A 24,365-nucleotide genomic window follows, 5' to 3' on the forward strand; every position below is an offset into this window, starting at 1 on the left:
TTGCCAGTCACTTGTGTTTCAAAACTTTTTTCAAACTCCTTAAAAAAAAAAAATTAAAACTTCCAAACACATTTATCACATAACACTGACTACTAGTGGAGTGCTTACACTCTCACAGGAAGATCACATGTATGGAGACAGAATACATGTTATTTTCAGTGCACTATCTCTTAAAGAGGGTTTTGGTTTTTTTTTTTAAAAAAAAAAAGAGTTGTTTTTTTTAAAAAAAAAAAACCTGAAAGAATAGTGGGGAGGGGAAAGAGCTAGGATATGAGCATTAGAGAGAAGTATCTGAACTGGCAGAGCTTCAGCACAGAAGGCAATCTGACAGGCACGCCGAGAGATCAGTTACCCTCCCAGCGATCAGGAAAGCTGATGTCCTAGAAGCCAATTTTTGAACTGTGCTAATAATAGGTCAGTCAGCAAAGCCGATGCTGCATATTCAACCAAATCTATGTACAAGCTGCAGGCATGAACACAAGAGACTTTTTTAATTAAGGAGGAGAAAAGAGACTGAAGGCTAGCTTATTACACACCATTGTCTCCATTTACTGCAAGCCCTTCTCAGCTAGAAGACATGAACATCTCTCACTCCAAAGCACGTGTACTGCGGTGGGCTGGAAGCACGCTGTACCAGGTGCTAATGAGGCAGTTACACGGCGATCCGGCTGCAGCCCTGCTCACACAGGGCTTCTCGAATAGACGAAGCCAGGGCAGAAGTGGAAATAGGCACAGGGATGCAGAGAAGCCCATTGCTGAGTTATGGCAAATCACGACCAAGAAGAGGCAAGTACCCAGGTCTCCTGACTCCCCGCTGTTTCCTAAAAGCATACACTGCTATTAGTTAAGGCCAAGTATATACTGAAACATTAAATGACATTATGACTTGATGAGACTTGAATGGTAAGAAAATTCTTATTTAAGCCGCATAGCATTTGAAAGCTTGACTGGCATCCATTAAAGAAGTCACTTTAGTATATGCTAGTTGACTTGGACACAAGTTTTCTTCACAGAAATATTTAAGCTGAAAACTGTAACAACGAAACAGTTCACAGCAGCCAGATCATTAGGGTTTCTTGCACAAAAACCTCAAGTTTCCAGAGGTTTTTTATAACATTTACAGTTATCTGTAAAAAGACAACCTATAATCTTATCTTTATAGGAAAGTCACAACCCACTTCAATTAGACAGCAAGGATAATATTCTTGCATAAGACAAAATACCTTACGACTGTTCTCAGTACCTGAGAATTCAACAGTACCTAAATACAGATGACTCCAGCGTCATCTTCCCTTTTTGAAGTTCTTTGGCTTCCTCATTTCAGAAACTGGACCTATGTTGTGGATTAAACCCAAAACTCATTTTCTATTCCTGCCTTCCTCACAACAATAAGGGAGATATTTAGTAGTGGGAAATGCTTATTAGAGACCGTCTGTGTTTGATGTAGTACCATTTCCCTAATGGGCCTTGAACAATTTCCATGTTTTGAAAGCAGAGAGATTTCCTTTCAAAAATTAAATCAACAGTCTGATGGGAAGTTGACCTCCATGAAATATTTCCTTCCATTTTCACTATCTGTGGCAATCCCCTACCGCTTTCCCCATCATCTTTTATTCTCCTTACATGCCAATTTTTAAGCGGTTGTGAAAAAACATGAGCTGCAACTTCCAGGTGACCATGAACTGTTGCTAGGCTGACTCCCCTACTGCTTTAACTGTTGAGCTAGAAATTTTCCCCGCTTCAAAATACAACAGGCTCTTCTACCTTCGAACGACCTCTGTAGTATAAGCCAGCAAGGAGGCAATGTTCTTCACTGACAAAGACACTGGCACACAGTTTCCAGCATGGACCCATCAGTATGGGTGTTAGCTCATGTACTGTTATTTATTTCTGAACTCCTAGGTACAGCCTTTAGAGATACAGGTGAGGAGTTATTTCTATATTAAAGAGAAAGCAAATGCATGCAGGTGAACTTTCCAGGATTACTGCTCGTGTTGCTATCAGAGCTAGCAGCTCAACCTTTGAATACTTTACCCACAGCTGCTTCAAGACAGTGTCGGGACCCCCAAGCTGAGAACTCCTGTTACAGATTAGTAAGCTTCTCTACTTTTGACAAGTTGACTTTTATGCTGTGTATCACATAACTGCATCTTTACTGGAGGAAGAACTCACTTTTAGGATTTCACTTGCGATTTCTGTACTGCTCAGCCTAATGGTTACAACAGTCTCTTAGCAAGCAGATGCATCCTTGAAGAGTTTCTCTTCCATATCCCATTAAAAATGTGACAGACACACAACTTTGGATGTCAGTATTTATGGGTCATTTTCTTATTCAAAAATTGGCATTTACATTCCAGCAATGACATCCCTGGTCTCAGACTTCTAATGCCACTATGGCAGCTCCGAACATTACACCTCAAATTTATGAATCGAGACAACTGCAAAACCCAGGCAAAGGCCCCGATTATTTGCTGTGCCACCACCGTTATTTTACTAGCTGCTTCAGGTTCACTCCCAATTTCCAGTGTTACTGAGAAACAAAACTTCACATCACCACAGCTCCTTGTCCAAGTGGAGTCCTCATCCAGATTTCCATTGAAAACTACTCTGTGCCACCTCTTCCAGCATGTGACCGACTTGTTTTGTAAAAGAGATTCCAACCCAACTCCATCTAATTGTGCCAAAAGACTGGCATCGCCTCCTCAGGACCTTGTCCACCTTCGAGAGCCTGAAAGCCCTCACTCCTTAAATTTCCAGCTGAAATATAGTGAGTGAAAAATCAGAGGCAATCCACCCATAGCTTCTCGCTCAGTTCACACACGCAGTAAATGGATAAAGGAATAGTGCCACATGGAGCAAGTCCTGAGCAATGCCATTCATGGAATGAATTTAACTTCCCCTTCAGTTGGAAAGGATTATAATCTGATATCACAAGGGTCCTTCTGATAAGAAACTTTCCTAGCGTTGGTATTATTTCCATTCATACCAGTTTCACACCAGAGAACATGCGTATGTAGGTTATACATAATGTTTTTATGGAAGTCCATGAAGAAGTACAAGTACTAGAAAACACAAGTCATCTAATACAGAATTTGCTACTAATAGACAAAAAACCCCACTCCATAAAGACCTAAACATACAAGTCTTTTTCAGTGCCTGGTAGAATGCCAGTGTGGTACATGGGTCTAAGTCGTTCTGACTCCTGTGTTTTGCAGCTAAAGCAAAGGCAAATCTATTCATATGACAAACCGTGTGATAGAGGCCCATGTATCCAATATGCATTATCAAACAGTATTAATAATAAGAGATGTTGACTGCTGAAATGCTAGAGATGATACAAGAATGAGGAAGAGCAGAGAGTTTTTCATGGCACATGTTAAAATAATCCCTTATGTGGAGACATGCACCATCTTTTCTCATTCAATTAATGGTATTTATAATCTCAGTTCTGCAAAGGGTCTAGTTATTTAGCTTTTTCTTTTCCTTTTACGTGCCAGAAAGAGAAGTGTGAATACACATTTAATGATGCACTTCTTGGATGTTCTCAGCAGTGAGATGCATCACTGAGTAACCTTGCCCTTGAATAAATTAAGCCAAACAGTTGGGGTTTGGAGCAGGTATTTTTAAACCTAGTAGTAGTAAATATTACATTATTCTCATTAAATTATTAGGTGTATTTTAAATATTGATTTATCAACTTCAGCCTTTACTGCATGCTTGTCAAATGTACTGTAAAACATATAAAGATGTAATGAAAAGATCTTTGACCCATAGGGCAGTACAAATATCGACCCAACTGTTTTGAATAGGAGCTTTAAAACAGCCACAAAAGAACTCTCTTAAGTAATAAGAGCCAAAATCCCCAGCAGCTGGAAAAAGGCCACCTCTTCTTTCATTTGGATGAGGCAATGGTATTGCCACAGAATTTACAAACATGCTGAAGCCAAGCCTAATCCTACAGAATCCTATCTACTGCGGGCACAGCCCTCAGGCTCCACTTCACACATTCACTCTGCAGTCTGTGTTGGGTTTTCAGGCCCAAAGAAACTCATGATCACCTCAGGATACAAGGGGGGAAAGGACCTTCCAGGTCAGAAAAATCCCCTCCTCTTTTATCATAAGGAATCACTTAATGCTGTCTCATGAAATGAGAAAGCCCTAGCCCAAGGTACAGTATTTTTGCTACAGGCTCTTGCAGCAAGCTCATATTCTGTGGCTGAGCTACAGTATATTAGTACCAGTTCTGTCAGCGACGTTCACACATAAAAACAGGCCTACCCCTGTAAGAGAAGAAACTAGCCCTGCTCCTTCCCCTGAAAATTGCAAAACTGTTATTACTAAAAAGCTGTACAGATTGAGTCTCTCTGCCTTTAGATATCCTCAGCCTGTCAGTCTGAGCAAGCCAGAGCTGGGGGAAATACCCGGCTGTAGGTACTTCTGTACCACTGTGGTCTCATCACCCCACCTTCTCTCAAATACACATAAAACTTCAACTATGAATTGTGCAAGCTAGCCTCTGAAGCTGACTCCTTCCTGATAAACCATTTGGTTGGGCTGTGCTACTGCTCTGATGGCAACCAGCAGAGGAGGGGAGCTTCAGCCACACATCCCCTCCTACGGAATAAATATCACCTCGGCACTTGCAGTAGTTTCTTAACACAAACTTCCTTTGGACAAATGGGATCATCATCTGTTTACAATAGCATTTCTGCAGAAAGCATTAGAAATCGCTGTTGACTCCTCAGGACTGGACTCTAAGTTTCATGACACAGACTGTTAGCTGATCTCTCTTCGTGGTGCTGTGGATGAGACTGGGTCTGCATCCTCTATGTTTTTGGCATGCTGCCATGTCAAGTGTGGTAACCTACCTTTAAAAATAAAGAGGAATAAATCAGTACGTGCTAGTGAGATGAAGAGGGCAGCGTACTATACCATCCTCAGACTTTAAAAACCTAAATGACTCCACCATAAAAGCAATTAGTTGCCTTCCTCCTGTCACTCCTTTTCTTAGGCAGCGTCAGAACTGCGCTGAGTCAATGGCTAAGTGTCTTCTCCTAACATCCATTTGATTGTGTAACATAACTTACAGCTAAAGGATGCAAGAATAATAATGCACAAACTGTCTGACAATACACATTTCTTCTCCTACCCTGCCTATGCATCCATTGGTATTTTTATTCATAGACAGAAATCACAGTCTTTCTCTGGCTTTGCTTTGCTAGCTAGGCTAAACACGCTTCCAGCCTCTTCTCATCTCCTGAGAAATGCTTTTTATTATCACTCCTTTTTATTTTAGTAGACTTTCTCTTCACCTGGTCAAGTTTTGATTTATCTTTCTTCAACACTCATGACCAGCATAAACACATGAAAGAAATGGCATTCCTGTTTTTTTAAAAAAGTAGCGAGGAATTGAGATATGTTTTAGTCAGGTCATAAAAATATGACAATGCAACGAATGTTGTCTGGTTTTGCTGTAGTTAAGAAACATTACAGAAACAGTAAGATATAACAGACGCTAGCTTGTCACATTAATTAATTTTTCTTTTTTAAAACCCATGTTGAGGATCATTCAAGTTAATAATATGAAATCAGTCAGCACTCTGCATACAGATGAAGCAACTATTCCAGAACCTTCAGTAACAAAAGAATTTCATACTGAAAAATACAATTAAAATCAGAAAGCTGTCCTGCCATCTGTTTAAAAATTTTTAAATTTCCTTCTTGTTATCAGAAAATAGCAAAATGCTATGTATGGCTTTATTTTATCTTTACTCATGACAGTAAAATATACTTAAACATGCAAATACACAGTAAGCGTGTCAAACTGCAGGATACCACATCATTATTATCAAATTGTAAGATCAGAGCTTAAATGAACTTAACAGACCTTCACTGCAGGTATGACCATACTAGGATGGGCAGCGAAGGTGAACCTAGCACATAAAAATCAAAGAGAAATGGCTTGTGGTCAGGAGAACCTGTATGCATTTTCATCCTAGGCTACCATTTACTCTGCTGATAAAGTAATTCAAACAGAGAAGTTTGATCAACCACTTTTTAAAATGGCTCGTTAATGTCCAAAAGCAGTCGTGCTGGACCTGGGTACCTGGCACGACACACTGGAGCCAGCCCAAATTAAATGGTCAAATCACACACAGTCATGAAGAAACAAGCAAGGCATATGGATACTCATTTTGCATTGAAGGAGTCTTGAGCAATTAGTTTACTGTTTGCCTTGCCTATAAGTTGTCAGATGTCCACTCTGCTGCAAAGCAGGCTTCTGGGGGCTCTTTGTCTCTTCAGTCTGCCTTCCTTCCAAGTTCTGTTCCTGCTCTTAGAAGTAAATGCCGAGAGGATGGCTCCGCTAAGCCTGGCTGCCACTGATATCTTGTACCACAAGAATGGGATACTTACAGTCTTTCAGCTGTGGCGTAACATAAGTGGCATGGATCTGAAACTACAGACCTAGGATAATTTATTAGGAGCATATGGCTCCTGCAAGCATGAAATTTGCTACTAACTAACTTATCAGAAAGCTAAAGGGGACAGCAAGTGAAGACTCCAGACTGGTCACATATATAAAACTTCTCGGTAGGAATGACTTCACTGGCAGCCTTTTTGATCCATCGTCTGTTCGACTCCAGCATTATCCAGACTCGTTGATTGGGCTGCAGACCCTGGGAGGATTGCTGGTTCATGGAGAACTACAAGATGGGGTCAGTGACACTGATGGAGGGCTGCACTGAACATGCATCTTCACCAGGAACGTCGAGCTCCGACTGCATGAAGAACAATCTAAAAGCCTGTCCATACGCTGCTAGACACCAGACACTACCTATTATTTTCCTTTCTCTGCAACAGAGAAGAAACGGAAAAGGAAGGGAACAAGAAAACAATGCAAGCAGGAGCTCAACCAGCCAACAAGTTAGAGAAAGCTGCAGAGCTACAACCACTAGTTCCCTAAACTAAATAAAAATTTAACACGGGGGGAGTGGCTTTTTTTGTTTTGTTCCTCCCTCGCCCAGTGATTCATGTAATTTTTGTATAACTTTACTGATAAGGCAACAGCAACCAAAAGAGCCAAATTCCTAATTTAAAAGCCATACCATTATCCAGGCAGTAATTTACTGCTTCGCACAGTGTCTGGCAACCAGGACAGTCAAATGGCTAGAAAGATGACTGTTACTCGTGCCTTGTCTCCATACCCGTTTGTAGTCAGCTCCCAGGAAAATGTGCCTGACCAAAGATGCTAGTGGGCAGGCTTCTCACAGTTCACCACTTTGTTTAGCAAGGCCTATTCTTCCACACTCAGAAAATAACAGACCCTGGTTATGACAAAAGCAATTGCTAAAAAATAATAACTAGGGGGAAAAAAAAAAAAAAAGAGAAAGCAATCACTTAGAGGGTGTATTGTCCTGATATTATTTCTTCATGTAGTTCCACTGTCATCACAGGATTACTTTACACAAAGAGAAGGAAATTAAGAAAATTTCCTATATAACCTCCTTTTTCAATATATTTGTAATTTCACAATAAACATGAACCCAACCATTCTCTGCAAAAGCAGAAAGTGGCATTTCCTTCCTGGTCCTTGCACTATCAGCACCCCAATAGAAATATATTTACTTTCTTTAAATAGACACTGCTAGGATGGGGTTTAGAAACAAGCTTCACCTAGTTGTCATGAATTATTAACCAGAAAAAATCCCTCTTGTTGCCCTTTCCAGAGGCTTGATCTGCAAGTTTAAAAATCGAACTGACACTTACGTCTCTTGTACAAATACCCTACCTTTTAAAAAATGCTCTGAGCATTATAAACACATTTTTTCATGCATATGAGAACAACAATTCTATAAATAGCTATTCTTCACAGAATTGCTTCAAGACATTGTTTTTACAGACAACAGTAGGAAACTGAAGGAGGTCTTAGTGCCAAACAAATTAAAAGTGAAATAAACTCTCCAATCAACTCTGGGTTTCCATTTATTATTACAAAGTTCGCTGTTATTTTTCAGCTTATACAATTAGTTTATGCAAAGGAAGGAACAAAACAGAAGACTGCACTGTGTTCTGGCATAGCTACCGGGTTGGTGTAAATCAGTCATATCCTTCAACTTCTGAGGGCATTCACTCTGCTTCCAACTTAACAACTCCGGACTGTCAACAGATGAACCTGCCACTCACAACCACCACCTTGTCCAAGCACAAGCAAAGAGAGACAAGATTTTCATTATAACTCCTTGATATGATTTCCAAATACACTGACTCAAAACTGTGCTCCATCTCCTCTAAAAAGCAAACATAGGAAGATAAATATGATCTAATGTAATAGCAAACTGCCTGTAGAGTCTGCACATTTAATGGTTGCTACCTCCTCAAGCAATTTTTGCACTGGTATCTAATCATAAAATCAACAGGAACTGCTGAAAAACAGCTACACAACTTGTAAACCAGGTTTCCATAGCCAGAATACTACAAGTACGTATTTAGTTATTTTGGCATATACTCCAACACAAGGCCAAAGCTCAAGCACTACCAAGTTCTAACACCATTTTTCAACAGGGAACTGGTACAAGCACTTACTTTGTAAGTACTTGAAAATTCATCTGTAAAAAAAAAAAAAAAGGAGGAACTCGTTCAGTTACTAGTTTTGATACAGTATTTTGCTATAACAGCTGCAACAATAATTTTCTATTATATGTCTGATATGGTATATGAAACAAACCGTATCCAGTTGCTCAGGGTACTGATACTCTTTCACCCTAGTGCAGCTCCAGTCTCCAACAGCTGGAAACATGACAGTGCTGATTTCAAGGGGTGACACGGATGTGAAACTGAAGTAACACGGCGATGAATCAGGTCATGAGCTTTCCCAACAGCTCCCCAGCCATAACAGTGATCTAAACATACCGGAATGTTTTTAAAAGAAAGTAAGTGTCCAGCGAGGATTAGTAAGAACTTAGTGACGTGGCCCACCAGGCATGGCCAGGGAACATGCGGCAGTTCAGGAGGAAGAATTCAAAGGTAGCTCTGGCCTCTGGGAATTCTGGGTCTGCCATGCACCACAGCCAAAATCCTCAGTGTACAGAAGGCAAGACAGAGAAACCACAAGCCAACTATGAACCACAACAGCATCCCAAATGGATCCTTGCCTGTAAACCAGGACAATTATACACCTCACTGGCCATCAGGTCATTAACATGACTGGAAATTACTAAGTCTTCCATTCATCTCTCCAAGTTTTGTGCACCAGGGATGAGCCACAGGCCTGTTGTATTTGCTCCTCAGAAGAGCAGAGGAACGTATGCTGATGTAATGCTTGTGTGCTGTGCCAAGACTGGCATGCAAAGCCTCCCAAGTCCTGCCCGTCACACCACAGGAAAAAGAACGAACCATTCTGGAGCAGGAACCTTTTCTCTTACCTTATTTTGATCTGTCCAGTAAAAGAAAAATCCCTGTGGATCTGTTCTGAGAATAATTGGAGTCACAACAGTGGAGTCCTGGAAGAAAAAAAGGACAAACAAAAAATCCATGTCAGCACACAGAACACATAATTACACACTTGCTGCTTAGCCACCCATATTAATGAATTGCAACATCTAGAAATTACCCTGAAGGTATCACTAGCAAGATGTCACTAAAAGAATTTAGTATCACCTGCCTAATCTCCATTTTTCTGACATAACGTATTTCCATTACTGAGAAGACAGCACTAAATAACTCCAGACTTGTCAACACATGGAGTTACTCCAGAAAAGCTGGAAGTAGATGAAGTTAAACAGACACAACACACTAACTGTCAAACTAGAGCCCACATAGTAAAGTACTATAGTTATCAGAAGTCCACCGCCCACCTTGACCTAAATTAACCTTCAGATACAGACAAGAGCTAAATGCCTATAAGCTTTACTTTAACATACAAAGACTGAATTTGCCTAGAAAATCTGGAATAATATCCACTACATTAAGACTTCTGCCAATTACTTTCCATCAGTGTTTTTCGATTTTTTTCTACAATCCAACTACGAAGATTTTAGTAACAGAAGTATATACATGCCACCCCACCTCCAAATCAGTTGAAAACCTGTCTACTCTGGTAACATCTATAGCTCAGGTCATTTAAAGCCAAGCACATTTGTTATAGTACTATAAGTAAGGCAGCCTGGTTTCCTACATATTCATGTATTCTGACTGACAGCAGGTACCTCACTCGGGAGATACAAGCTCTAACCGAAGCCTTTCCTGCAGGTGGGCATTCATTACAACTCTCACCCATCGGGATTCCCTGGTGCCTAACAATAATTGACATCAGTGCAGCCTGGTCCTAATAGGATTCCTCTTCTCTTTCCTCTACTATTTTTCATGACATCTGTAAAAACACTGTTGTCTTGAGACCTCTACCTGTTGCCAAGCTCAATTTAAAAGTTAGGAAGGGAGCATAGATAGGAGAAGGAAGACAGGCAGACAGAAAAATTGCGGAAGCCTTATCTCCACAGCCTAAACACGCAATGCCTCCTCAAAAAGGATGTATATTTCTGTTAAAGTGTTACAGGTATATTACAGCTTTAGCATTCACCTATTTCCAAAGCAGCAATATGTGAGGTCAGTCTACATTCCTTTAAGGAAAAAAAAATGGGCTCATATAGGTTCAAATGTAAATCAAATAGATTTAACTGTGTCTTTTCTAAGTGCGAATAAAATTGATGGAAGTGACATTATCATAAATAAATAAAACCTAACTTTTGCAAGTGCCTTTTCCGAGGCAAGAAGATAACACTTGTCTGTATTATGCCACCATTACAGTCCTTTGTGACAGAGTACCAAAATCACAGCAACGGGCATTTGTGAAACAGGGAAGTTGAATTATTCCCAGTTTACAGCTGGAAAAAATGAGACCCAAGGAAGCTAAGTAACAGGCCCAGCACCTGTCAGAAGCCTGCAGGGGAACAAGTAGAAGAATAAAATGGAGTCAAGCTGTTTTTGTCTCAGCACAAGAGAAACACAAATAGAAGAGCAAGTTCTACACGAAGAAGAAACACAAGATCAAACCCTTAATTGAGCGTAAAAGTCTTCTTTATAACTGGAAGATCCAGGCTGTGAATTAACTGTGCCACAGGTACAGTGACACTCAAATGGGTGCTACGTCAGCTTTCGGAGGCTGGGAACAAGTGTGGCTGGACCAACGCCAGGTGCTGGGAATGTCCCAGCTGGGATCAGAGCTAGTCTACAAACCACCACTGACCCTTCTTTTCCCCATTACAAGAAAACAGCATTGTATGCACTTCCCCTAGGAGAACAGTCATACAGAATTTGCATCATCTATTTTTTTGCCTGTTTCTCCATAGTTTCTAGCATCCTGTACACCTGAGAGTTGGGTACTATTTGAATGCAACAGGCAAATTTATTTTTTAAATATGCCAGGCCTTGAAGAGGTGTTGACTGGCTGTCTATATCCACAAGCTCCTACAAAAGTGTTCTTAAACCTCTGCCATTCAAAAAGAGGAAAAAAAAAAAACCTGCTCTGGAGATATAACTCTCCTTTTTTAGCTTATTTCATTATGTCCCATGCAGCCTGTGTTTAAGTATGTAAAATGAGGAAAGAAAAAGACTAAGTGTCCTTCTGCCTTGGGATGAGACATACAGAACTTCAGAGGGGGAGAGAAGGAAGTGATTGGAAACAGGCATGAAGCGATTATGTCTAGGATTAATCAATTTTGCTGGCTAATCATTGCAAATCAGTCGCTTCAACCCAAAAGCTGTTTGGATTTGTCTGTGCTAATGACATACAGCTGTCAAAGTAATATTTTTGTAGATGTGGGTTGTTAAATGTTGACTATAATCAGACTCAAAAAAGTGGAGGATGAGGGGAAAGAGCCTTCAATATCTCTTAGGTGACACAAGGAAACCTCATCATGACAGGGATAAGGATGAGTCTTAATTTAAGATCCTCTGCTCCAGGAAGTTGTTTGTTTGGGTTTGGTTTTTTTTTTTTTTTAAATAAAAAAAAAAGGCAGTTGTGCATTATGCCTCTTTTCTAAATTAACTATGCTACTCTGACATTAAGCATAGCACAATTAACGTGCTGATGAACACAAGAAGCCCACGCTGTCACGCTGTATACAAACACAAGATCTGGGAATAACTTCGTACATGTAACTGTGTACCATGTGTCTTAGGAACTCTTCCACACAGTTAACAGCAGCAATAAAAGTCATGTGCACAATGTTTTATATATTCTACAAGCTAACTATGACTCTTATAAGTCCCTGCCACCAAAAGCCATGCTCCTTAGTTCTGGGTGTAGAGAAATGGAAATAAACTTCTCTAGTCAGCTCTGCAAGTCCTGCTCCCCACTCCACATTAATGCGGAGTCCTTTGTCACGTGGAACAGGTCTGTTGCTTTTACACTGCTCTGCAATCAGGGCTTGCAAAGGCAGGCAACAATCAAAAAGATAGATGAAAAACCTCTTTATACACTATACATTCAAGAAGAAGAGTGGTTTAAGGCTCTGAAATAGAAATTCGTTTCAAATTAGAATTGTCTGGTACCTTTATTTGCAAAGACAATTGTACTATATGGGAAAAACTGGTTTATTACCCAGCAGACACACCTGCAGTCATTCGTGAGAGTATCCTAAACCCCATTAATTCTATTTCCTCACCCAAAGTGCTGACCTGTCTCATAACTCCCCTGAACAGATTTACACAACTCTGAAGAAGAGGGTAACAGACAGGACACAATAGATAAAGGGAAAAAAACCCAAACAAAGCTTGAAGGCCAAACAAATAGGGAGCAGACATTCATTTCTTCCCTAACCCACTCAGATCCAGAATTTTAGAATAAAACAGGGGGCGGGGGGGGGGGGGGGGAAGATCAGTGTTGTGCATCTCCAAAGCTGACAGGTTTGGAAATTAGCATGTATTTAGGTGTCTAGTAGGGGCATAGCTCTTGCAATCCTCTGGATGTCAACAAAGCAAGCAGCCCTTTGAGTAGGAGCCCCAGATTCTTGGGACACTTCCAAGTATATAAGAAAAGAAGCAGGAGGAGGTGACCAAGGCAAAAATCAGATGTGACCAGAAAGGAGAGAGGAAGAAGAGAAAGGCAGAGTGTCCCAGTCAATGATGCGAATGCTTGTGGGTTATCAGGCTTTTTAAATGCCACCCGTGGGTGCTTGTGCCAAGCAACGGCTTGCCTTCTGACAGATTGCTATTGCAAATTCCTTGAATAGAAAGACTTGGAGTGGCCCTAACCTGGCAGTCCCAGTGTGCTGCATACCACACCAGTCTAAACTTAAGTGAATAATTTTTTAAAAGGGCTTTTAATTTCACCTTTAAAAGCCCCCCACCTTTTTCTTTGTTGACTTAAGGCCAATTCTCTACTTTCCTCCAATTTCACAGCCTCAAATGAGTAATGTGGTTGTTCTACACTTATTCCATTAAGTTGCCTCCTAATTGGCTGTACAATCTCAGACCCTGCATTAGCAATATTCTTTATTTTCCACTTTTAAACAAAAAGGTTTCAAATTTATGCCCACAAAGTGCCACAGAGAACTTTGGGATCCTTACCTGCCAGGCACAGCAGAACACGGGCATAGAAGATTAACAGCCAAATCCATATTTAAGTGCCTGCCAGGTAACTGTTTCAAGGTCTGATTTTAAGTGTTGCTCCCCTAGACTACATCTAACATCAGTGAGCAAAAAGAGCCACCTCCATTTTAATATTACTGACCAATAAAGACTATCATACAAAGCCAAACAGCAAAGAGGGTGAAAGCCTTGGTTTAGTTCCTTTCTAACTATACGCCCGTGCTTCCTACTCCTCAGAACACCCCCACGACCAGGCTGTGCATCCAGCCAGGAGGGACGGAGCCTTCTACTCTAGTCCTCAACCATCACTGGTAAGACCTGAGGAGTCACAAGGCGAGAAAGAACGGCTACATAAGGGTGCACCGCTCTGCCACCCACGTCCCGGGCTTTGGCCCTTGCTCCCAGAACTCTCTGTACTTCATTCAGTATGTATTAAGGCAAGGGTGTAACACTATTGCCCCTGTGTTTTGTGCAAGCACAGTTCAGTGTTAAAATGATCATGGAACATCACCAGCTGGGACTAGTGTGCCTGCGATGCAGGTATCAGGTCAATCCTGCCATAGATGAAAAGTTCCTAATGGATCTTAAAAGTACCTACAGGGGAATGAAAATCTACATGTACCTTGTCAACTAGCAAGACCATGAGTCAGATGAGTATGTGTTTTAATAAATCATATACAGATAATCATTATGTTTCTTAGAAACAGTTGCAGTCAAAATTCACATCAACAGGTTTTAAAAAGAAAAGCAGACCAGCCTTTATCTTCAGCTCTTACAATAGATGGGGCTCATGGCACTGCCTTATTAAGCCAGCCCGTTGTTTCCTGGCTTTGCCTTGGATTTTTAGAGACATCGAATATCCCCAAATATAACCTGAAAACTTTTACACACATCATTATTTAATTTGCTTGAACCTTCTCCTGGAAAATTTCTGCCAAACTGCTTCCAAACACAAAGCTAAGAAATACAGATTGTTTCTGGCAGAGGCAAAATAATCTGCAAGTTTTCTTTCACTTTGGCAAAAGGGCTTGAAGTGTGGTTGAGCAAGGGTGTAAGGCCATGGGAAAGGTGTGGGGAGAGTCCCTGCGAAGAGTTTTCTTGCCACCCCACAAGCCAAGGGGATTACAGACTTGGGGGAGTGGAGAAGGAGCAAAGGAGAAGGGATAGCAAAACCACAGTTTACACACGGTCAGCAGATGTATTAGCTGCTAAATTCCATAATACACTGGGTGTACTCAGACTGGAACTAAGCAGGATTACCCAAACAATTAGCACTATGAATTTCTTTAGACTGACAGCTGAACTATGAGCGAGAGGGAGAGAGTATCCATCCCCTGGTTTTGCAATGAACTACTGAAATAACTCAGAAGGGTAAAGATGCCCTCTTTTACTGAGGGCAGAACCACCAAATCTGCCCTGTAAAGGAACAGATTGCCAAAAGGAAACGTTGGAGAAGGCGCAATGATTGCTGGAGGTTGGAAGCGGGACAAGAAGTCAAAACTGGAATTGAGCTTACAGGACCCGCAAACTGAAATCCCACTTGTTCAATAGGAACAATAGGAAAATATTCTTTGCTATTAAAGTGGTTAAACCCTGGAGAAACTTTGGTGATGGCACCACACGACAGAAGTCATCATTCTGCTAATTAAAGACTAACTTCCTGCAAGTTTCAAAGAGCTACGTTGAGCGGGGTTTGTTTCTCAGAAGCAGACTACCCTGCCTTGTTTCTCAGGATGTCCATACCTGTGGGCTAATTCTAGCCTTACCTTAGGGAGTCTTGATTTGACTGCATGAATCCTTATTTATTGTAGATGTTGCAAAGCAGGCAGTCGAGAAAGAAGGAATAAAGGGAGAAATTCATAGCTAAGGTAGCCAAATGCCAATCAGGAAGACTTTCTCTCTGCCAGAGAGTTCTTATGGGATGCTGAGCAAATCATTTAAACCAGTCTGTTCATGGGCATAAATGCTGTATTCTGATTTTGAGGAAATACTGGAACTGTATTTCCACATTTCATTTTCTAATTTTTAGAGATGCTGAGCCCAAATTCATCTGAAGTCACTGGGGAGTAATTCTGAACATCTGACTGTATGGTGCTATGCAGTCTGAAAATTAGGTCCAAGGTATCTAATCACAGATTAAAAATTAGTAAGTTTTTCATGTTGGTCTCTTTTTTTGGACCTACAACAGTACAATTGGGAACACATTTTGTCATCTAATGGGTCTTGTGAAAATAAATTTAAAAGTGTTTATGAAGCATTTACTTTACAATAGATGAAAGACTCCATAATGATTAAAGGTAACACTCTATTTCACAACAGCCTTTGGTTAAAAATAAAAATAATAATAATTAAAAAAAAGTCTTGAGCAGTCAGACATTAAAGTGAAGAAAGCATACAGTGCACAACTTCAATTCACTGTTAGCTTTCCCTTCACACAGAATTCCTCATTTACTTAAGAGAGTTGTTTTCTGATTCTCAGTTTCCCTAGTATCTACCACCACTCCAAAGGGAGCAGACGCTACAATAACACAGATGTTATCTGTGACTTAAATATGTGAAGTCTTCACCAGACCTTCCGAGGCAGGCATCTAACCATTCTGCAGGGGATCCAAATCTTCTGTCTCCCCCAAGCCAAAGTCAGCAAGAGCTTTCCAAAGGAGTTAACTACATTCAGGCTTTATTAAATGTTAACCACTGAGAAATTTTAAACTCAATCTAATTAGTCGCCTATGTTGCAAAAGACCAAAACCACAACTTCTACTCGGTTAGACAAAATATTTTTATATAGCACAGAGCTGATATTTGTTTGCTACATAAAGAAACTACATAAAGCTTACTACAACAAAGAAAGAAAAAGCAACAAAAACTCTAGAATGTTGGACTTACTTCTTCCCTCCAGACTGAAAACATTCAGAAAAAATAAACTCTTTTCAGTTTATTGTTTTAGTTTTATATGCACAGAACAATGGTTGTTCATTTTTCATGGCCTCAGTAATGTACTGTAGTGACAGACTTGTGCAGAGTTAAAAAAAAAAAGGGCAGAAAAAAAACCAAGTTACTTGAGCACAAACATCTTAAAACCACTTCTGAAAATTTCCAGTTTTTTTGCTTTGTTTGACCTCAGCTTATCCATAATAATGATATCCGATGTTATATTTACTTGAAAGGTTAAAGGGGATGTATCTCATACTCTTCATAATCTTCTTTAAAAGATTCTAAACAAATAAAGAAGCCAAAAACTTTACATAGCACTCAGCATCTGAGCTCAAAAACGTTTCATAAAGATGAAGAAGTGCTCTAAGAGAAAGGCACTAAAATAGAACTTAAAAGACCTAGGTTAATAGGTTAATTTTTGCTGGAATACCTGGTGAAGTGCTGTAGCCACTAAACAACGCTACCTATCAGCAGGTTTGTTTCAGTAACTAAATATTTAGAAAAAAATATATGGCTATAAAATGGGAATCACGTCCCCCCATTTTGGTAGAGTTACATTACCTTACTGATATAGTTAACTTGCAAGTAAAAGTAAACAGCATAAGCCACAGAGAGACCAGTCAAATTCTTTATGTAAAGTACATATTATCGCTAGGGAAGATAAGAAAGCCTTTAAGCAAGAACAGAAAACAAATCTATTTTTGAATATACACCATCATATTAACTTGCTTCAGTGTGCCAATTACCGCTCTTAGAAAACATCAGTTCAGCTGTGCCCTAGCTGTTGAGCTATTTGTTAACTCAGTTATGTCTGTCTTGTTCCCACTACAAACCACAGAAAAATAAAGCAAAAAAGACAGCCAAGGCAGGTTTCAGCCCCTTCAGATGTCAGATCAGTCCAGAGAGAAGTCCCCCTTCATACTCTGGTTTCATTAACCTTCTCAGCTACCAACACATTTTGCTACATTAAGTTTAACCCCCTGCAAAAAAGCCTCACCAAAAGACATACTTACATCCTTTTTATTTATTTATTGAACTGTTTTAAAACTCTCATCAGGAAGAGCTATTGTAACCTGGGTTTCACTACAGCAGAGTGGATCAAGTCAGTTCTTTAAGCCTTCCCTCTCAATAAATTACAAATTACAAGCCTTCTAAATTACAAGCCTTCCCTCTCTCTCACAGATAGCGCTTCTCTCTAGGAATAAGAGACTGCATCTGTTCAAAGACCAGACCAGTACTTAGGAGACTCAGAGTCTCTACCCCGTAGTAAGGGAAAAGTGGTTACAAAGGCCCAGCTGAAGGCTGCGTGAGGAAGCATGACTTGAAGAAGCGAGTGCTCGGCCAACTGGCATCTTACACCAGACACACACATGCAGCCACCCACAAAAAAAACACCTAAGCAACCAGTCACTTTTAGCTTTCACCTATTCAAACGTCAGCTATTTCTGTTCGGTGCCTTGTGAATCCAATCTATGTATCAAGAACAAGAGTTAATTCTAAAATTTGTTTTCCGACCTGTAATATTGTTCTAGAAGAAAACAGAAACAGCGTGAGGAGAAGCAAAGTAACAGGACAACAATCATCCATTTAACTTTAGTGCTTTATAACCCGATTCAAAATGGAATTTGTGAATAGACTCTGTTAGGCATTGGATGGTGTAAGTGATATTACATCCATTCCCAACGCACAAAAGTGTGACTTGTCTTGCAAAGCTGGAACTTTTTAATTGATCCTAATGCTTTTACAATTTAGAAACATAAGATGGTCCGCAGAGGAAATGGAGTTTCAAGCCCCCTGAGCTGCTTGCCTTCCACCTGCCTGTACGTGATCTTGAGTGGTTGACATAACCTCTTCCTTTCCTCTGCCAAGATCTTAGCAAAGCTCGGGCAAGGCATTTCGCTTTCAAACTGGATCATCATCACGCTGGCGGTGGGGAGGCAGACACTGGACGAGGTTCATGCGTAACACGTAGCAGACTTCACTGCTGTTCCTCAGAGAGGAGGTCCATATAACCACATCAGTACCACATCTGCTTATTAGCAGCCTCAGAGTTACTAATTAGGCACAGAGCTACTAGAAGCTCAGGATGGGAAGTCCATGGGTGGATTGGCTTTACAGTCTGTGTCACTACAGCTTTTGTCAGATTGCTCTGCACGCCGTGCTGCAGCATCCTTCTAAAAGCTGGCAAATACATTCTTTAACAACTGTTACTCTATACACCATGAAATTCCTTACAAGCCTCTCAAGCTCTGGTTTAAATCCTTCCAGCATTCCCATTTAAAAAAACACACTACTTTTCAGTGGTTTATAACTCAGCTGGAAAAATTTGCTTTGAGCTGAAACTTGGTACCAGTCATAGGAATTCACCAAAACCACTCTTTTGCTTTATGAAACGCAAAGCAAAGTCAATAGAGCCATCTTTAAACTGCAAAACAAAACAGCAGGGAACTGTACTACAAGGGTATGCCTTGGACAGGAACGAATGCTGCCCTAGAGCACGGGCGATGTGGAAGAACTGAACTCCCGTTCTCGCTCAGAAACAGTAAATAGAAAATGGTGCGTAATAAACATCGGTATGTGAGCCTCGCTTTTCTGAACAGCCCTGTCAGCACAGCAGATCCAAAGTACTCATTATGGTCAATTCTATTTTACTGTTACATTTTGTAGTTTACTATTTCTCATTACAGCCTATTGTTTCACTGGAGAGTTTGTGCATGCCTATTTACATGAGAGACCACAGAGGTTGGTTCAGATTAATAATCATCATTTTTTAAAAACCCTTCAAGCAGATTAATTTGATAGAAAACAAAGACTCTGAAGTGGTTATTGGCTGCTCAATGGCAAATACTTTTCAAAGTCACCAAACGTGCATTCATCTGAAGACCTTCTCACAGCCAGAGTGCCAAAGGAGATTAATTTCCCTCAAAACCTTTGATTTTGTGGGGCTTCCACTGCTGACAAGAAACACTACGGGGAAGACAGGAGGTCTGGGGGGTGGGAAATGCATACATACACACATAATGCATGGTCAACAATGAGTTAATGCTAGTATACTTCATCACACAGTGTGGCTAAACATGCATCAACTTTCACAAGGTTGCTGGTGAAAGCACTCGCTAAACACAACAGGACTCTCTCACATCTCGGTCACAGATTCCAGGTAATACCTGTGTATCGCTGACTAACACCTTTAACCTGAAACGCACATCTTTTGCCAGAATTCAGCCGTATTTTATTACTGCAGCCTCCAGGTTTACAATTGAAAATCTTTTTTGCAGTTAGTCTATCGCAGACAGGTTAGCCACGGAACATCCACTGTGCATGGAGAACATCTCTTCTTCAAATTCTACCTATACAATATACTACTTGGGAAATAACACTTAAGCTAATAATTTAAACTGTTGCCTAATTGCTTGGACTTTCAGTCTGGAGACTTAAATCACCGTTAACTTGACCTCGGCATATACCTGTGGAAATTTCTTGGTAGCTTACCAAAAATAAAACAATAACTGCAATGACAAGGCTGAGGTTATGCTGCTTTTTCCTACACTAAGGAAAATATCAACCAAAGGAAAACATTTTCTCAGGCAAGTCATTCAAGCTTAGTTCCCGAACATGAATAACCTCTGTCAAGCCAATGTTTACTACTGCAGACAAGGTCAGGTTGCTGAGCTTATTAAAAATTTATTAGCTTATTATTGTAAATAAAATTTCACACTCCAAGTTGCTCAGCTTTTTTGGTGTTCTTTCTCTCCTTGAGAGTGTTTATCACAGGTTTATAGAGGTCAGGCTCACACATTTGGCTGCTGGACAGGCAGAAAGCAATGGCAAAATAGCGATACGTAACAAGACAAGAACAGTTTTTAGAAGCACAAACTGCTCCTTCTCCCTCTCCCTCTGTTGTCCCTCCAGTTGTTGCTGTGGATGTCTTCAGCACAGCCGAATTTGCAGCAAAAATGAGAGCTGCGTTAAGGCTCTCAAAACAAGTTATCCTCAACAATTCTCCTGATGTTCAAACAGTACAGCATGCCTGCCTTCTTTCCCGACCACTCCGCTACCACAGCTCAAGTCTCGCTGTGCCCCTCTGTCTCCAGACACCATTCGCACACAGACTTTTTGGGGCACCCGCTCCTCCATGCACAACTGAGACACAAACACCCGATGTTGTACTGTAGGAGCAAGGCTAGCAAAGGACTCGTCCTTTCTGCTTTCCTTCTCTGCAGCACAACAGTCTTACTTTCGTGCTCTGAGAAAAGGAAAATTAAACAGAGAAAAGCTACCTTTCTCTGAAACGCTCCCGGGCATAGCCTGTAAGTGAAGAAAGAAATCCCAGGTGCTGAACAGCTGCGCTACCAAAGGTGAAGTGAAAACCACACTCCTCTCCTATACGAGGCAATACAAGTGTAAAGGGTTGGGAAGCAGCAAGTGGTAAGGGGAAAGCAGATGTGGTTTTGAGGCAAGTCTCATGCCCTAAGGAGCCAAGGAAGAAGAGTGCTTTCTGCGGAGGAGGGAAGGTGAGCGGGGGTACCCAAGGAGCGAGCCCTGGGAGAACGCGTCCAGGGCTTGACGACCCCATCAGAAAGAGAGAGACAACGAGAAGGGCGGGAGACAGAATGGAGGAGAGAGCCTGGGAGGAGGAAACGGGAGATGGAACAAGAGAGACGGGGAACAGGTTGTGACAACTACGTTACGGCGACAGAGGTGCCAAAGCGCACAGTAAGACGAGGGAGGCAGGAGAGGAAGACGCTCCCGAAAGGAGCCAGCTCAACACAGCTCGCACCGGCCAAGCGAAGCGAGCCGGCAGAACCTGTGGAGAAAGTTTGCCCGGCAGACGGCCGGCGGTTTAACAACGCCTTTCGGCTCGGCCCGGACCCCCCACGGCGCCCGCCCAGCCCGGGCGGGGATCCCTGTCGCCAGCGGCCGCGACCGTCCCCGAGCCAGCCCCGCCAACTCCGCCGCCGCCTCAACTCCCGCCGCGGGACGGCCCCGCCGCCTCACACCTGCCCTCCGCACCGGCCGAGGCGCGCTCGGCGCCCCGCGGGCCAGCCCGCCGCGGCTCCCCGTTGCCGCGCAGGGCAGGGCCGGGCCGGCCGCGGCCCCGGGCGGCCGCAACATGTGTGCTCGGAGCCCTCCTGCCCGATCGATGCGCCCTGCGCGTTGCATAACCCCGCCGTGCCCCGTGTGGGGCACGGCCGGGGGAAGCGGGGAGGGGGTGAGCTACTCACATCGTCCCACTTGACGAATTTGATGCCTTTCTTCAGGGTGTCGGAGACGCAGACGGGCTTGAGCTGGAGAGCGTGCACCCCTGGCTGTGCCCCGGCCATTTGCACCGCATTGACGCGCTCTCCCCCGGAGCGGAGAAGCCGCGGGTAAGCGGCCGCCTCAGGAGGGACGCCGGGGCGCCGGAAACGGCCCCAGGAGAGAGGCCGGCAGCCGCGTTCGGCGCGCCTGGAGCGGGCAGGAAAGCGACTGCCCAGACGGCGAGGGCGAGAGGCTTCACTGGCGCCTGAGGAGAGACCTGGCGCGGCAGCGGCCGGGGCGAGCCATGCAGCGGCACATCCTCTATATACAGCCGGCTCGCCACGCACGCACACGCCCGCTCTCACTCACTCACACACACACACACACACACACACACGCACACGCAGGGGCACGGAGCGAACGGCGCTGCCCGCTCCGCTCCCCTCCCTCTCGCCCGCCCCTCCTCCCTCCCTGTCAGGCTCGGCCCCCGAGGTTCCCCCGCGCCGAGGTCAGCGCGCCGCGCCGGCGGCACTGCGGCGCCACCTGCCGGCGGCGGCTGGCGCGGCACCCGCTGCGGGGCCGGGCGCGCCGGGCCTCAGGCTCCTCTCAGCGGGAGGCCCCCGGCCGGGAGCCTCCCCCCGGGGCTCCCGCTTCCCCCAGACCTCGAAGCGCGGTCCCAGTCATCCCTCTCAGCCCCCTCAAAGCGAGAAGGACAACAGGGAGACGCTTGAAAACGCACTGAGGGAGCGAGGCACGCGTGGGTCTCTGCTAACGCAGCGTTACACCTGAGGAGAAAGCAAAGGTGAGTGTCCGTGTCGCTTGTCCTACCGAGAGATGTGGCCGACGAGCGGTACCTCTCGCCCACGTCAGGCTTCAGAAGGGGTGAGCGCAGGGGATGCCGAGTGCGATTTTAGGAAATAGGTATGGTAAAAGCAGAGTGGAAGGGCAATGCTTAGCCTGCAAAGCAAAGAGCGCGATGCCAAGAGAGGAAAGGCTCTTCATTTAAAGAGCGTGGCGCATACAATTCCCGTCGAAGCTTGATGCTTTAACGACACAGAAATTGTTTTACCAAAGCTTTTTGCTCTCATAAGATGAAGGGGCTTCCTCAGACCTAAATATACCTGAAACTGGTATTCCTCAGACCTAAATATACCTAACTGGCTTCCTCAGACCTAAATATACCTAAAATATACCTAAAACTCCTCAGACCTAGTACACCTAAAACTGAGCACGTGACCTTAGCTCAGTTTTAGGTATACTAAATTCAAAAGGCATAAAGATGGCAAAATGTCCTCTTGCCCAGCAAAATCCTAAATCCAGGGTTTTTAAGGAAAGCTTTTTGAAGAACAAAGTTATATGTGCTCCATGACTGACCTTCTCTCTGAGAGCCCCTGTGCAGACATAAAGCATCGGATGACATAGCACATGAGATTCCTAATCTCTCTGTAGATATTTCCAATTGACCCTTATCATTTAGGGGCAGCAGGTCAAACTTCTACTATAGACAAAGCAAAAGATGTAGAAAGAACATCTTTGAAGAAAAATTGATTTAGTTGCAGAGGAATGATATTTCAAAAAATTATTGGGTAGAAATATATACAACCTGAGTGGGGAGATGTTCTTTTTTTTAACTAAAAAGCTACAAAACTGGCATATTGGACTCCCACTTTGCTCTTACTGTTAGTTACGGAGTTGTTAAAGCTCTTCCTCTAGGCCTCTTCCAACTACTTCCCTTCCAATAAGAAACTTTTCATTGCCTTTAGTGGGAGCTGAATCTGCTCCTTTACGATAGTCCAGGCAGGCAGCGTACACCTTCCAAGGCCAATTAATCAATTTGATCTATTTTTTATTCTTAGCAACCTTCCATTCAAATACGGGTGTCACATCCGTCAGGATGAAAGTCTGCTTTCTCACTGCTGTGCTTTAATTTCCATTAGTTTGCCATGACTTAAAGAAACAATAACAAATTCTGGGTTTGACTGCACTGATGTAAGTACAGGATCGCTCTATGATGGGCTAAGAAATTTTCAGTACCATTTTCACAACTGCCTTTTCATCCCAGTATATAGTATACAAAAGAATAAAAATAAAATAAGAATAATAAAATCTCCCAGAAAATAAGAGCAAAGAGCACTGATGCTACAGTACTTATCCATGATCCCTTAAGCACTTGTATTCACAGCAGTCTACTGAAATCAACTCTTTGGAAGATGTAAAACTACCATGGATGGTGGCACCTCTGTGGCGGTTTTCTCAACAAGTCTGTAATACATTTTCACTTGGCCTAGCCTTCTTTGCAGTCTCTGTTAGGGGAAAAACAAGCACAATTCACGATGATACCTCGTGATTCCTGATGATATACCATAGACTCCTGGCAATCCGTTAGTCTGAACATGGAAGAGGTGATCTTATAGATCAGTGTAGGCTCTGATACTGGCATCTGGTATTTCAGATGTGAAGTATTGTTTGGAGCAATTCTGTGGCTTTTCAGACTTAAGTATTTTAATCCAATGGTATTTGGCTGAAGAGAAACATGCCTTTTATATGGAAGATACCTAATGAATTTTGCATCGAAAGGAGGAAGAAGCACAAAAGGAAATGGC

At 42.6% G+C, this 24,365-nt stretch overlaps 1 protein-coding gene across 7 annotated transcripts in view; it reads right to left on the reverse strand.

The window, feature by feature from the left end:
• Nucleotides 1–22,214, reverse strand: part of PLCB1 (phospholipase C beta 1) — a 415,215-nt gene extending 393,001 nt beyond the window's left edge. For 6 of the 7 annotated variants that reach the window (XM_072857457.1, XM_072857455.1, XM_072857454.1 and 3 more), the window contains exons 1-2: nt 21,747–22,214; nt 9,423–9,500 (exon numbers count right to left, since the gene is read on the reverse strand). In XM_072857457.1, coding sequence (XP_072713558.1) covers nt 9,423–9,500; nt 21,747–21,845 — 177 coding nt within the window. In that variant the 5' untranslated portion in view covers nt 21,846–22,214. Of the gene's footprint in view, nt 1–8,725; nt 8,813–9,422; nt 9,501–21,746 lie in introns of those variants that run through there. The other variant, XM_072857456.1, reaches the window with a different exon arrangement.
• Nucleotides 22,215–24,365: the final 2,151 nt, after the last annotated feature.

Source organism: Ciconia boyciana, chromosome 3 (genome assembly GCF_034638445.1).
Source record: "Ciconia boyciana chromosome 3, ASM3463844v1, whole genome shotgun sequence".
Taxonomy (NCBI): domain Eukaryota; kingdom Metazoa; phylum Chordata; class Aves; order Ciconiiformes; family Ciconiidae; genus Ciconia; species Ciconia boyciana.